Source organism: Beauveria bassiana (genome assembly GCF_000280675.1).
Source record: "Beauveria bassiana ARSEF 2860 unplaced genomic scaffold BBA_S00007, whole genome shotgun sequence".
Classification (NCBI taxonomy): Eukaryota; Fungi; Ascomycota; class Sordariomycetes; order Hypocreales; family Cordycipitaceae; genus Beauveria; species Beauveria bassiana.
This window is the reverse complement of record NW_007930842.1, coordinates 90,192-103,250: the sequence shown is the minus strand read 5'-3', so window position 1 is coordinate 103,250 and position 13,059 is coordinate 90,192. Positions and strand designations below refer to the sequence as shown.

The window sequence follows — 13,059 nt, the reverse complement described above, 5'->3', positions numbered from 1 at the left end:
GAGTTGAGGGAATGGATTATAGACATTAAAAGTTGTACAAGGAGAGGTTGCAGAACTTGATGAAGACTCTTACATGGCTTATGAATGTCAAGATTCTGTAGGGGAGGCTGCAGAAAAGACTCTTGAACAAGGATCCTCCATGGCACAAAGCCTTTTTTTTTTATTCTCTTTACAAACGTTGGGTACTTCGTCGCACGACTTGAGAGTTGTTTTCATGGTATTTGCTGCATGTTCTCGTAAATTGAAACAAATTAAACAATTGGAAAAAAAAAAGAGAAAAGAAAAAGACAACCAGACATTGTGCAAGTATGAAATATGCAACTCGCAAGTTTATACCCATGCCACCCAGTAACATGTGAATCCCTACCCAAATTTCCCTCTTTACTTTTCCGTCCTCCTTTTTTTTCGTCTCGCTTTACAAAACAAAGTCCTTGTGCGTCCACTTCTCCGTCGTCTTGCGCTTGGCCTGCTTGTGGAACGGAATGTGCCTGCGGCTCTCGACCTTGCCGCGGACGAGCAGGCTGCGATAGCGGTCCTTGAGCAAGTTCCCTTCCGGCCGGAGTAGACGCAGCGAATCCTGCAGCTCGTCGGGCAACACGAGCTCGAGATCGCGCTCCGGCAGCTTGTACTTGCCGAGCTGCCGCCGGCGCAGCTTCTCCCCGGTGCCGGGCAGCTCGCCTTCGCTGTCGCTGTCCCCGGCGCGCAGCAACGCCTCGAGCGCGGCGCGCTCCGAGCTGTCGAGCTCCTCGGCGATTTCGCGAATGCGCGCCTCTTGGATGCGGCGTGCCTTGGTGGCGGCCTTGTGCTTGGCAAGCTGCTCCTCCTGGCGGCGTCGGAGGATGCGGTTGCGCTGGGCCTGCGTCTTGCGCTTGGGTCGCTTCGCCGCTGCCGCGCTGCTGCTGCCGGTGTCCTCGACGCCACTCTGGAATCCTTCCCACTCCGAGTCCTCCTCCCACTCGGACATGTTGGCGCGCTCCTCAGCCGCCTCGGCCTCGGCGGCGGACTTGGCGGCCGCTTCCTGCCTCAGCCGGGCGGCTTCCTCGGCCGCGAGGCGCTTCTTTTCATCCTCGACCGCCTTCTCGCCCTCGGTCGCCAGGCGCTCTTCGTAGTCGGTGAAGACAGGGTTATAGCTGTAGCCACCGGACGGCCTTTGGACGGCCGGCACGGCCTTGCCGCTGGCGACCAGGGAGATGGGCGCTTGCTTCATGGTCTTGGGCGTCTTGACGGTTAATTTTGTGTGGTCGAGATTGACTTCGGGCTTCTCTTCTTTGGGCGCTTCCCACAGGTCAAATGTGGCGTCATTGACCTGGATCGTGGTATCGTGCTGGCCGTCGGCGACTCGCTTGAGCCTTGCCAGGTCCTTGTGCGATACCCAGTCGGTGCGCAGACGCTTCACGGGAAGCAAGCCGTTGGTCGTCTTGTCGCTTGCTCGCTTGCGCATGGGGACGGCCGGGACAGCAGATCGCTTGTTGAGAATTTCATCGGCCTTGAGGGTCTTTTTGGCATGTTTCGGCAACTTTTTCGAAATTTGCGAGTCACCTTTGACGTCGACGGCGAACAGGTCTGCAGAGTCTCGTTCACGAATCACACCACTGCAAAAAAGCGTCAGCGTCTCATGATTCCGTTCATTTGGACAATTTCGCAAGTGCGAAGATTGATTCTTACCCTTGAATAATTTCCTCGTTCAAGTCCTCCAGACCCTTCTGCACCTCGGTCACGTCGACATTTTTTCTCCAGGCCTTCTTGCCTTTTCTGGATGGCTGCTTATATTGACTCGGTGCCTCGTGCGAGTCGGAACTCAGCGGTTTTATGACGGGCATTTTGACTGGAATTGTGTGCAGTCAAGAAGCGTGGTATCAAACTTGAATGGCCAACTAGTTTTGCAATGCCAGTCTGGGGCCTGCGCCTTTGTCGACCTGCGCCGTCCAACTTTCGAATTTTTTATGGGGCCGCGATAACCCCTCTAGCGCACAGTGTTATCGGCCTCTGCTGACCGACAATTAGCACGGCTCGATATAGTAAGCTACAGGTGGTTGAGCGCTCAGGTGGTTGAGCGCTGTGGTGCGCGGCACGTGCATTTTCTAGGGGGCCTGGCTTTGAACGTTGCCTGTCCACTGTGCTTAGGTGCTCTTACCGATTCAGAGTAAGTTACGCCAGGCGCGCACAGTAATTGGAACTGACCCTCCGTTCTCTCCGCAATCAACTCCGCCACAGTCGACCTCGACCTGCATCGTGCAATCTTATTTGGGCGGACAATATCATCTTTACATTGGCCCCTTTTCCCTCGCCTGCACGATCGCTCGCCAACCAAACGACTCCTCGCCAGCGCCGCAACCTGCTCAAGCTACTTCTCGTCTGCGTGGATCAGGCACCCGGATTCCAACATGGCGCAAGCAGGCGGCTCCTACAACAACCCCTTGAAGAAGTTCAAGTGCGTTTGGCCGATTCTACCGTATCCGAAAAATTACTAATTGCCTCAGGTTGGTGTTTCTCGGCGAGCAGAGTGGTAAGTTGGCTTGCGCGGCGTTGGTGCGGTGAGAGGGGTTCCCCTGTTGCTAACAAGGCATGCGACAGTCGGCAAGACGGCGCTGATCACGAGATTCATGTACGACTGCTTCGACAACATGTATCAGGCCACGGTCGGTATCGATTTCTTCTCCAAGGTGAGATACATGCGCTACACCACTTCTGTTTGCCAGCCCGATGTTAACAAGCTACGGTAGACCATGTACCTCGAGGACAGGACCGTACGACTACAGCTTTGGGACACGGCCGGCCAAGAACGATTCCGCAGCTTGATTCCGTCTTATATCCGTGATTCTAGTGTCGCCGTTGTTGTATACGATGTGTCAAGTAAGAGTAACGCGGCAGCTTGGCGGCTGGCAAATGGCTGACATCGATTGATCAGACGCGAAATCGTTTCAAAACACAAAGAAATGGATCGACGATGTTCGGGCTGAGCGAGGCAACGATGTCATCATTGTTCTGGTGGGTAACAAGACCGATCTAAACGACAAGCGCGAGGTCACAACGCAACAAGGTGAAGACGAGGCCAAGAAGAACAACCTGATGTTTGTCGAGACGAGTGCCAAGCTAGGCCACAACGTCAAGCACCTATTCAAGAGAATAGCGCAGGCCCTGCCTGGAATGGAGGGCACAGATGCTGCTGCACAAGCTTCGAGCCAAAGTATGTACATGTGTCTCTACCGAAGGAATTGCTCTAACGCGGTGGCAGTAATCGACGTCAAGACCAACACTGCTCAGCAGGCTCAGGAGGGCTGCTCGTGCTAGATGATGTGGACATGGAATTTTTGTACCGGCCCAAAATTGCGAGCCGTTGAGTGTTGCGTCAACTAAGCCCAGCCACTCGCTGTGGGCATGTCGTGCATGGCTGGCGCATCTGAGCATAGAGCTGGTTTTATTAGTCCCGAACCAAAAGTACGAGCCTATGATCTTTATATATGTAAACTAATACCATTTTGGCATACACGGATGATGCATCAGTTATGCGAGGCATTATGTGACTTTCAGTGTCTTTTATCGCCCATTATTCACGAAAGGACATGCAGCAGCGTCTATTGTGCTGCTTTTTGGATCTGAACCTCGCCGGTAGGCAGGCCAAAGTAGGCAGCAATGGGTTTTTGGGCGGGGAGAACCTGGTTCGTCTTGACAGCCTCGTCGCCATTGAAGCCATAGAAGAGGCCAATCTCGACGATGCCGGGCAGCTTGATGAGAGCGTCGGCAAGCTTGTTGACTTCCCAGATGCCGCCTTGCCCGGAGCCGTCTTGGCTATCGTTGAGGTCCTTGGGCAGCAGCAAGGAGGGAAACGGCGCGTCAATGATCCACATGCCATTGTCGCTCACGCACTCGCCAGCTTTGCTGGGCAAGCCAGATCGCACGGCAGGATTCGTCGAGCCCATTCCAATGAGTCTGGTGAGGACATCGGGAGCGGCCATTGGGAGGACCTCAATGGGGATAGTCTTCCACTTTGTGCAGAGGCGGGGTGACTGTTTGCGCGAGTCTAGAGTATTCGAGTTTAGCCTCCATTTCTGTTCTTGTGCATTTTTCTTTCTTTTCACGTTCTTGGCAATGGAGGACAAAGCTTACCGGCAACAGCGACAAATTTCTTGGCAGCCGTGGCGACGAGCTTTTCTTGAAAGAGACATGCGCCGCCGCCCTTGATCAGGTTAAGCTCCTCGTCGACCTCATCCGCGCCGTCAAACGCCACGTCGAGCGCCACGGCTCTGCCATTGACGACAGGACGCTCGTCGAGGTTGTTCATGCGGAAGCCGGCCGCGGTGATGAGGCCCTTGGACTGGCTGCCGGTGGGGACAAAGGTCATGTCACCGTAAAACGAGGGGCCCTTTGCTTTAATGGCGTCGACGACATAGACTACGGTGCTGCCAGAGCCGATGCCGATGAACTTGTAAGATGGGAGGAGATAGTCGTCAACGGCCTGGTAGGCGGCGGCCTTTTTGGACGACTCGATGAGGACGGCAGCGTCGTTGGCCATGGTGCGGGATGGCGGTGGTGACGGACGAGGGAGTGAGGGCGATGTGCAGGGTAAACAGGCTGAATTAGTGCTCTGGAGAGTTGAGCGTCTGGTTTGCGACGGGTATAGTCTGGTTTGCGATGGGTATAGTCTGCCGGTAGCAAGTTGCGCGGTTGATATGGTGATCGGGGATCGAAAGTGGAAAGATGGCGTATGAATGTGATGGTTGATGCGGGCAATCCGTCTCATAGAAATTATCCACAGAGCGTGAGTGAAACTGTAACGGCAATCCGAGAAAAGACGCGGGGCAGTTGCGTAGCAAGCTAGTTAGTTCAAATCGATAAAATCTCCGTAAGCGATTGTAAGCGATTGAGAGCTATTTGCCCGTGGAAATTCTGCATATAATTAGAGATCCAGTCAGATTAAGCAGAGCTGGTAGAGTGGATGGCTTGTGACGCCATTGCTATTTGCTCCGGCCGAACCGGACCCCACCGTTCTGACCTCCGTCATCTAATTACAGAATTTGTGCAGAATTTGTGAAGGATCACATGATCTTACACGTGATCTTGGGCAATGCCAGCCAATCCTTTTTGCATTCTTGATCTCGGCAGCTACGGACCAAGTGGGTCTAATTTGATGGCAGATCCCATGCAGCACTCCCAACGCCTGACTAGGTTCTGCCATTCTTTCATAGTTAATCTTATTCATTACAACTTCCCCCTTGGCTTGATTTCGGAGCACCGACTGTTCTGGAAACCGCAGCGATTTCACAGCCGCCATGTCCAAATTTACACGACTATACCTGCGCGTGCCGCAACCCACGGTACGTTGACATCTCACGGACCACGCCCCTCACCGTACTGGCAGAATTGGGAGGATGCCTGGTGGGAGCCTGTCAAACGGGGCTGGTCACAAAAGCATGTTCTTGCTAATCGCTTTCTTCGACGCCGGGTAGAAGCTGTTCGGCTGCATCAGCCTGCAGACGGGCACGGAGCTCATCTCGCTGGCGCTCGTGTTCAACAAGGTGACGGGCGTGTACGGGCTCCTTGCGATCCTCACTGGGTACCAGCTGTCACTTCTGCAGCTATCGACATACGTGTACTCTATCGGCGTACTCGGGTTGCTTATATTCCTCATTCCGCACATTCGACGACAGAGTCCCTTTGAGTGCCTGGCGCTGGCGTGGGTATACATTTTGGACGCGTGCATCAATGCGGCGTATACGGCGGCGTTTGGGCTGGACTGGTACTTTCACAGCACGGCGACCGATTCGGACATGCGACCGTCTGGGCTGTCGAGCACAGTGATGCAGAGCATCGAGGGGCTGAAGAAGGAAAGCGCGATCCATGGCAAGGTGGTGCCGCAGGAGACTGCTATGAGCATGATCTTCATCGTGGCGGTGACGCTGATCCGAGTCTACTTTAGCCTGGTGGTGATGGCGTACGCGCGACAGGCACTGCAAAAGTACATGCAGCTGATGATTATGGAGGGTCCCGGCGTGGACGACTACGACGGGCCGTTTGCGCCGGACCTGCCAGACGGCGAGGGTAGGAGAGGAAGGCTGGGCCGCGTGATGGTGTCGTTTGGGCGGACGTACTGGCTGGGGCATCTGGAGGATAATGGATGGAGCGGGAATATCAACAGGCAGCGCAAGATCAATGAGCCGGGCACGCTTGCTGGCGAGGTCTAAGTATGGGCTGGGGTATATATTGTGCCAGCGGGACAGAGTTGGATGCTTGTCCATCCCTACGGAGCCCGCGATTGAGCTGATACCACGCCAGCTCGCCATGTAAGATACAGGAGTTGTCACGAGCGTGCAGAAAGCAGCGCGAGAAGATGAAGACTGGGTGGCCGCATCTCGTTGACAGCGATATACGGAGGCGTTGGCGCATTTCATTTTGACAGCCGGCCAGTATTCGATAGGTGTAAATATTCTTTAGAGTCGATCTCTTGGGTTGAAGAGTTAATGCACACGACATATAATAGATTGGGTATATTTTATGAGAAGATGCGAGGTGCCTCGTGAGGCTAGAATAAAGCAAATGTGGGTCAAGTCACCGTTGTTGTTTGGAAGCACTTGTGTCGGTCCTATTGGTAAGACAATGAAACGAAGGCGAACCAGGGTTAGATGACACCATTACGACCCTGGGAGTCGACATGTTGGGGGAGAAAGCGCTCGCAGCAAAGTGGCGGACAGGATTGGATGTGGTGCACTGGTGATGGGGATATTGGGGGCTGTAGTGGATCTTGCCGGCGTTCGGAGAGAGATGGAACGGAATTTTTGGTGATGGGCTGAGAGGTTATTTTCTCGGTTCGTCGGTGGTTGAGACCATGCCGGAAGTCGGGGTGGGAAGGTGTATTTGACGGGGGCGGAGGGGGGCAGAGTCGGGATAGAATAGAGTCGATGGACATTATTTGATGATGTTTGGTGTAATATTCCCATCAATACCCGAGTCCTTTATTCTCCTACTTTTGTTTTCCAACTGGTAGAGCTGAGAGTATAAAAGAAAGCATATTTTGTTTGGAGTTTGGTTGTAGTTGACGGGCGATTTGTGGTTGGCGAATGACGGGGCGCCATTTGTAATCCAAAAGCGGCAATGTACGATCTACGTTGGGCGATGGGAGGGCGGAGCCAACACCCATTAGTTGGATGCTGGTACAGGAAGGGTTCTGGAACAGTTTGTAAACCACCCAGAATAAAAGAATCCATATTGTTCTAGTTATTTTACGATGATGTATGTCAAGACGGCCGGAAAGATGCATAGCCGTGTCGTGTGTTGAATGAGTTGCTAGTTGGAAACGCAAGAAGAAAAGCACGTACAATGCACTAGGCAATCACGCAATTCAGAGAAAACTGGCTGACCTGCGGGGAATGGGCATTTATCTCGAGGGCTACTGGAGGAAGTTCTGGAGGGGGTCCACATGCGGCGACGACTGAATTTAGTGCTTCTACTTGCTTGTACTGTTGTCATGGGCGGTTTCGGCGGTGCATTCTAACTAAGTGTAGGTACTTACCTGTTATTCTCCATTTGCTTTGCGGGAGGAATCTGCCTCTTTCAGGTCTCCACAGCAAACTCCCCCAGCAATTGCAACCACGAGTCCACAGCCAGCACAAGCAAACCGTCAAGCCTTCCAGCGGGCGAGCGAGGGAGCTCGCCATGTGCCAGCCGCCCGTTCCAGAAAGTCTGATTTTCCCATGACCAGTCCCCTATTTTCTCTCTTTTCTCTTCTTTAATCTTTTCCTCCTCTACCTCTTTTATTTCTTTTTCTTTTCCCTTGCTCCTTTTTTTGCTTCCCATTCTTCCACAATTGTCGTGTTGCTGCCCTCTCGTCTGTCACCGAGGGAACAAGCACCACTGCAACAATGGAGGCTGCTCAGCACAAGGTGCGCACGCCAGAAGAGGCCGGTACGTTCGTTTTTTCCTTGCAGCGCCCGGCAAACGCAACACCACATGCTAAACAAAAAACCACATAGTCGCCAGAATCGCCTATCTCGCCTCCGACGTCGTTTTCTCTGTACAGCCCTCTCTAGCAACCGATTCCGAGTTCTCTACCCATCTCAAGCGATATGCTGCCCGCAAGGACCATAGTCTCGTCGCTGCCGGCGCTGGCGCTGTCCCCCATGTAAGTCCTCTGCGTTTGCCCACCACCACCACCACCTTTTTTTTTCACCTGCTTTCAAAAGAGTGCACGACGACCCGAAGCACGTCACCCGATGACCCGACCAACCCATCTGACATTCCGTCTCATACCCTCCTCCTACCCCCTCAATTGAATCATATTCGCCTTGAATTGCATCACTAATCCTTCCACCCCTCCCAGATCCTCCCGGTCCGCCATAATGCTGACCCGCTGCTCTCCGTCTTTTCCCCGATCCGCGCTGGCAAGCTCGTCTCCGTCACCGCGCCCTCCTCGGTGCTGCTGCCCGGCATAACCCACCTTTACAAGCTGGCCGACTACCCCGTCGTCCTGCACGTCGCCCTGCAGCAGCCCCGTCGCGCCGCCGACTATTCGGTCATCACCGCCATCCGCAACGCCGGCTGGACCTTTGTCCAGTCCGAGGCCCTCCAAGATGCTCAGGACATGGCCATCACTGCCCACGCCCTCGCCGTCCGCACTGGCAAGGGCGTTGTCCACTTCTTCGCCCCCGAGACCTCGGCCCGCGACGCTCCCATTGCCGTTGAGGATCCCGCCGTCGTCGCTAACCTGCTCGACCTCGACAGTGTGCGCCGCTTCCAGTCCGGCTCCGTCCCGGCTAGCAGCTTGTACGCCGATGACGGCCACGTCGCCGTCTCGTCGGACCATCCCGATGTGAGCCTCAATAACGGCGCCGGCGGCGTCGCCAACTTGCGTCCGCACCCGAGCGTCGTCGACGCCTCCAAGCCCACCTCGGCCGGCACGTCTGTCAAGTCGAGCCAGCCCAGCGAGCCCGGCAGCCCCGGCGCGGCCTCCTCCGTCGCCACCACCGTCGAGTCTGCCCCGCCCCCGGTCACCTCCGAGGACATTTACACCTGCGCCACCCGCATCTGGGCGAGTCTCTACTCTGCCGTCGGCCGCCAGTACAGCGCATTCGAGTACACCGGCCCGGACGACGCCGCCAACTGCCTTTTCATCTTTGGCGCCGACACGGCCACCTTTGCGCAGGTCATCGACAATGCCAAGCCCGATGAGATTTTTGCCCGCACCGGCATCGTCACGCCGCGCCTCTACCGACCCTGGCTCGGCTCCAAGCTTGTCGACACCCTGCCCGCCACCGTCAGGCGCATCGCTGTCCTCGAGCAGATTCACCGCAGGACCACCAAATGGGGCCCGCTACTCATCGACGTTGTCTCCTCCGTCAGGAGCGGACCCGGCGGCGTCGAGACTATTGTCGGCCACCAGCTCGGCTACATTGCCGCAGAGGCCGCTGACCAGGCCCTCCGCGGCATCCTCCAGAATCTCACCTCCGACGCGCCCCTCCAGAACCTCGAGGTCGGCGTCCGCGATACCCCGTCCACCGCCCAGCGCGGCGACCAGGCCCTGTCCGTGCCTGCGCTCGAGACGGCTTACTCCAAGATTCTTGACCAGCTCTTTGGCAAGCGCACATACATTGCCAATGCCTTACGGTCCCAAAACACGGGCCTTTCGTCCACCGTCGCCGCCACCCCCGAGTTTGGCTTCGGTTCGCTGATTGCCCGCAAGCACCTACGCAAACACTTTGTGAGCGAGGTCAAGGCGGCCGCCAAGAGCAGCGACTTCATCACCGACGGTCCCAAGAATTGGCTCGCCAAGTGGGCCGTCGTCGCCGACGATCTGTCCAAGTCGACCGAGATTGCCGACGACGTCATCTCGCGTCTGCAGACTGACGGATCGCCCATCGCTCAGAAACTGCTCAAGAAGCAGGGTCTCTTCCGCAAGGAGTCACTGTGGCTTGTTGGCTCTGACGCCTGGTCCTACGACCTCGGTAACTCTGGCGTGCACCACGTCCTCGCCTCTGGCGAAAACATCAACATGCTCATCATCGACTCCACCCCTTACTCTGAAAAGTCCAACGCCGACGCCAACCGCCGAAAGAAGGACATTGGTCTCTACGCCATGAACTTTGGCAACGTCTACGTCGCCTCGACTGCCGTCTATAGCTCTTATACCCAGGTCCTTCAGGCCATGCTCGAGGCGGACAAGTTTGACGGCCCCTCTGTCGTTCTGGCCTACCTACCCTACTTTGGCGAGTCTGACTCGCCCCTCACCGTTTTGCAGGAGACCAAAAAGGCCGTCGACGCCGGCTACTGGCCCCTGTACCGATGGAACCCCAATAACGAGACAAAGGGCGAGCCCAATTTTTCGCTCGACTCGGAGCTGATCAAGAAGGAGCTCAAGACGTTTCTCGCGCGCGACAACCAACTCACCCAGCTCATGAACAAGGAGCCGCAATTCGCGGCCAGTCTGGCCCAGGACTATGGTACCGAGGTGCGCGCGCAGCAGAAGCGCAAGGCCAAGGACGCATACAACCAGCTGCTCGAGGGTCTGCTGGGAGCCCCTCTCACCATTCTCTACGCCTCGGACAACGGCAACGCGACCTCTCTGGCCAAGAGGCTTGGTAACCGAGGCCGCGCTCGAGGTCTGAAGACGACGGTTCTTGCCATGGAGGACTACCCCCTCGAAGACCTCGCTACCGAGGAGAACATTGTCTTTCTTACCTCGACGGCTGGACAGGGAGAGTTTCCTCAAAACGGTCTTGCTTTCTGGGAGGCCATCAAGGATAACACCGATCTTGATCTGGCCACTGTCAATTACTCGCTCTTTGGCCTTGGCGACAGCCACTACTGGCCCCGCAAGGAAGACAAAATCTACTACAACAAGCCGGCCAAGGACCTGGACCGCGTCTTGACCAACCTCGGCGGCAAGCGTCTCGCTGATATCGGCCTCGGCGACGACCAGGACCCGGACGGCTACCAGACGGGCTACGCCGAGTGGGAGCCCAAGATCTGGCAGGCCCTCGGCGTCGACAACGTCTCCGGCCTCCCTGACGAACCCCCGCCCATCACCAACGAGGACATCAAGCTGGCTTCCAACTTCCTCCGCGGCACCATCCTCGAGGGCCTCGCCGACACGTCCACCGCCGCCATCTCGGCCGCTGACCAGCAGCTCACCAAGTTTCACGGCACCTACATGCAGGACGATCGTGACGTGCGCGACGAGCGCAAAGCGCAGGGTCTCGAGCCTGCCTACTCCTTCATGATCAGATGCCGCTTGCCGGGCGGCGTCTCGACCCCGCGGCAGTGGGTGCAGATGGACGACATTGCCAACGAGCTCGGCAACGAGACGATGAAGTTGACGACGCGTCAGACGTTTCAGTTTCACGGCGTCGTCAAGGGCAAGCTCAAGCCCGCCATGCAGGCCATCAACCGCGCGCTCATGACGACGATTGCCGCCTGCGGCGACGTCAACCGCAACGTCATGTGCAGCTCGCTGCCGACGCAGTCCAAGTACCATCGCCAGGTCTACGCGTGCTCCCAGAAAATCAGCGACCACCTGCTGCCGTCGACAAACGCCTACCACGAGATTTGGCTGACGGAAGACGACGGCGACGACAAGAAGAAGAAGACGCAGGTCGCCGGCGAGGCGGTCCAAGACTTTGAGCCCCTGTACGGACCGACCTATCTCCCGCGCAAGTTTAAAATCACCATTGCCATCCCGCCTCACAACGACACCGACGTCTACGCGCACGACATTGGGTTGATTGCCATCAAGGGCGCAGACGGCAACCTCGAGGGCTTCAACGTGCTGGCCGGCGGCGGCATGGGCGCCACGCACAACAACAAGAAGACCTATCCGCAGACGGGCCGCATGTTTGGCTACGTCGCGGCCGCCGACGTGCACATTGCCTGCGAAAAGATTATGCTCGTGCAGCGCGACCACGGCGACCGCAAGAACCGCAAGCACGCGCGTCTCAAGTACACCATTGACGACATGGGCGTCGACGTCTTCCGCGGCAAGGTGGAGGATCTCTGGGGGGCAAAGTTCCAGCCCGCCAGGCCGTTTGAGTTTCAGTCCAACGTCGACACGTTTGGCTGGGTCAAGGACGAGACGGGCCTGAACCACTTTACCTTTTTCATCGAAAACGGCCGCATCGAGGACACGCCCTCGTTCCAGATGAAGACGGGCCTCCGCGCCATTGCCCAAGTGCACAAGGGCGAGTTTCGCCTCACCGGCAACCAGCACCTCATCCTCAGCAACGTGCACGACGACGACCTCGCCGCCATCAAGCTGCTCATGAAAAAGTACGCCCTCGACAATGTGCACTTTTCCGGCCTCCGCCTCAGCTCGTCGGCCTGCGTCGCTTTCCCCACCTGCGGCCTCGCCATGGCCGAGTCGGAGCGCTACCTACCCGTGCTCATCACCAAGCTCGAAGACTGCCTCGCCGACGCGGGTCTCCGCCAAGACTCCATCGTCATGCGCATGACGGGCTGCCCCAACGGCTGCGCGCGGCCCTGGCTCGCCGAGGTGGCCTTTGTCGGCAAGGCCTTTGGCGCGTACAACATGTACCTCGGCGGCGGCTACCACGGGCAGCGCCTCAACAAGCTGTACCGCTCGAGCATCAAGGAGCCCGAGATTCTCGACATTATGAAGGGTTTGCTGCGGCGCTATGCAAAGGAGAGGGAGCAGGGGGAAAGGTTTGGCGATTGGTGCATACGTGGGGGTGTGATTAAGGCGACGACGGACGGGACGAACTTTCATGATGATGTGGCGGAAGAGGATGAGGAGGAAGCGTAAAAGAGAAAAAAAAAAAAGCCGTTTTTCTTGATTTGGGAAATGACATGGCATCTTTACGTTGGTCATGTTGCATTTACGCACGTTTTTTTTTTCTTTTCTTTTCGACAACTTCTTGTTTATACAGAGAGATTGAAACTTTGAACAGCAACGATAACAGTCGGTCGGGCGCATATATGTATATGATGATGAGTTTGTTTCATTCTTCACTCCTTCTCTTTTTCGTTGCATTATATCTAGCAGAAAAGTAAAATGGCATATAAAAACAGATTAAAATCATCACTCGTTACGTGCATGTCAACTTGTCCAAAAGGGCA

General features: G+C 56.1%; 5 protein-coding genes across 5 annotated transcripts; 3 read left to right on the top strand and 2 right to left on the bottom strand.

Annotated features, from left to right (window-relative positions):
- Positions 1 to 415: 415 nt before the first annotated feature.
- Positions 416 to 1,820, bottom strand: BBA_03241 (p60 domain-containing protein; the record flags this gene model as incomplete). Its single annotated transcript, XM_008598338.1, has 2 exons — positions 416 to 1,592; positions 1,666 to 1,820. 2 exons carry the CDS (start codon positions 1,818 to 1,820, stop codon positions 416 to 418), a joined length of 1,332 nt encoding a protein of 443 aa, XP_008596560.1.
- A 564-nt stretch (positions 1,821 to 2,384) lies between these two features.
- BBA_03240 (Ras family protein) lies at positions 2,385 to 3,291 on the top strand (the record flags this gene model as incomplete). Its single annotated transcript, XM_008598337.1, has 6 exons — positions 2,385 to 2,431; positions 2,481 to 2,506; positions 2,575 to 2,663; positions 2,724 to 2,853; positions 2,909 to 3,187; positions 3,236 to 3,291. The coding sequence occupies 6 exons, from the start codon at positions 2,385 to 2,387 to the stop codon at positions 3,289 to 3,291; spliced, it is 627 nt and encodes a 208-aa protein (XP_008596559.1).
- Positions 3,292 to 3,575: 284 nt separating this feature from the next.
- BBA_03239 (ribose 5-phosphate isomerase A) lies at positions 3,576 to 4,513 on the bottom strand (the record flags this gene model as incomplete). The annotated part of the gene is made up of 2 exons (XM_008598336.1): positions 3,576 to 4,021; positions 4,108 to 4,513. The coding sequence occupies 2 exons, from the start codon at positions 4,511 to 4,513 to the stop codon at positions 3,576 to 3,578; spliced, it is 852 nt and encodes a 283-aa protein (XP_008596558.1).
- Positions 4,514 to 5,270: 757 nt separating this feature from the next.
- Positions 5,271 to 6,182, top strand: BBA_03238 (DUF1753 domain-containing protein; the record flags this gene model as incomplete). Its single annotated transcript, XM_008598335.1, has 2 exons — positions 5,271 to 5,315; positions 5,448 to 6,182. 2 exons carry the CDS (start codon positions 5,271 to 5,273, stop codon positions 6,180 to 6,182), a joined length of 780 nt encoding a protein of 259 aa, XP_008596557.1.
- Positions 6,183 to 7,856: 1,674 nt separating this feature from the next.
- Positions 7,857 to 12,745, top strand: BBA_03237 (sulfite reductase hemoprotein; the record flags this gene model as incomplete). Its single annotated transcript, XM_008598334.1, has 3 exons — positions 7,857 to 7,899; positions 7,968 to 8,116; positions 8,315 to 12,745. 3 exons carry the CDS (start codon positions 7,857 to 7,859, stop codon positions 12,743 to 12,745), a joined length of 4,623 nt encoding a protein of 1,540 aa, XP_008596556.1.
- Between the last annotated feature and the right edge of the window lie 314 nt (positions 12,746 to 13,059).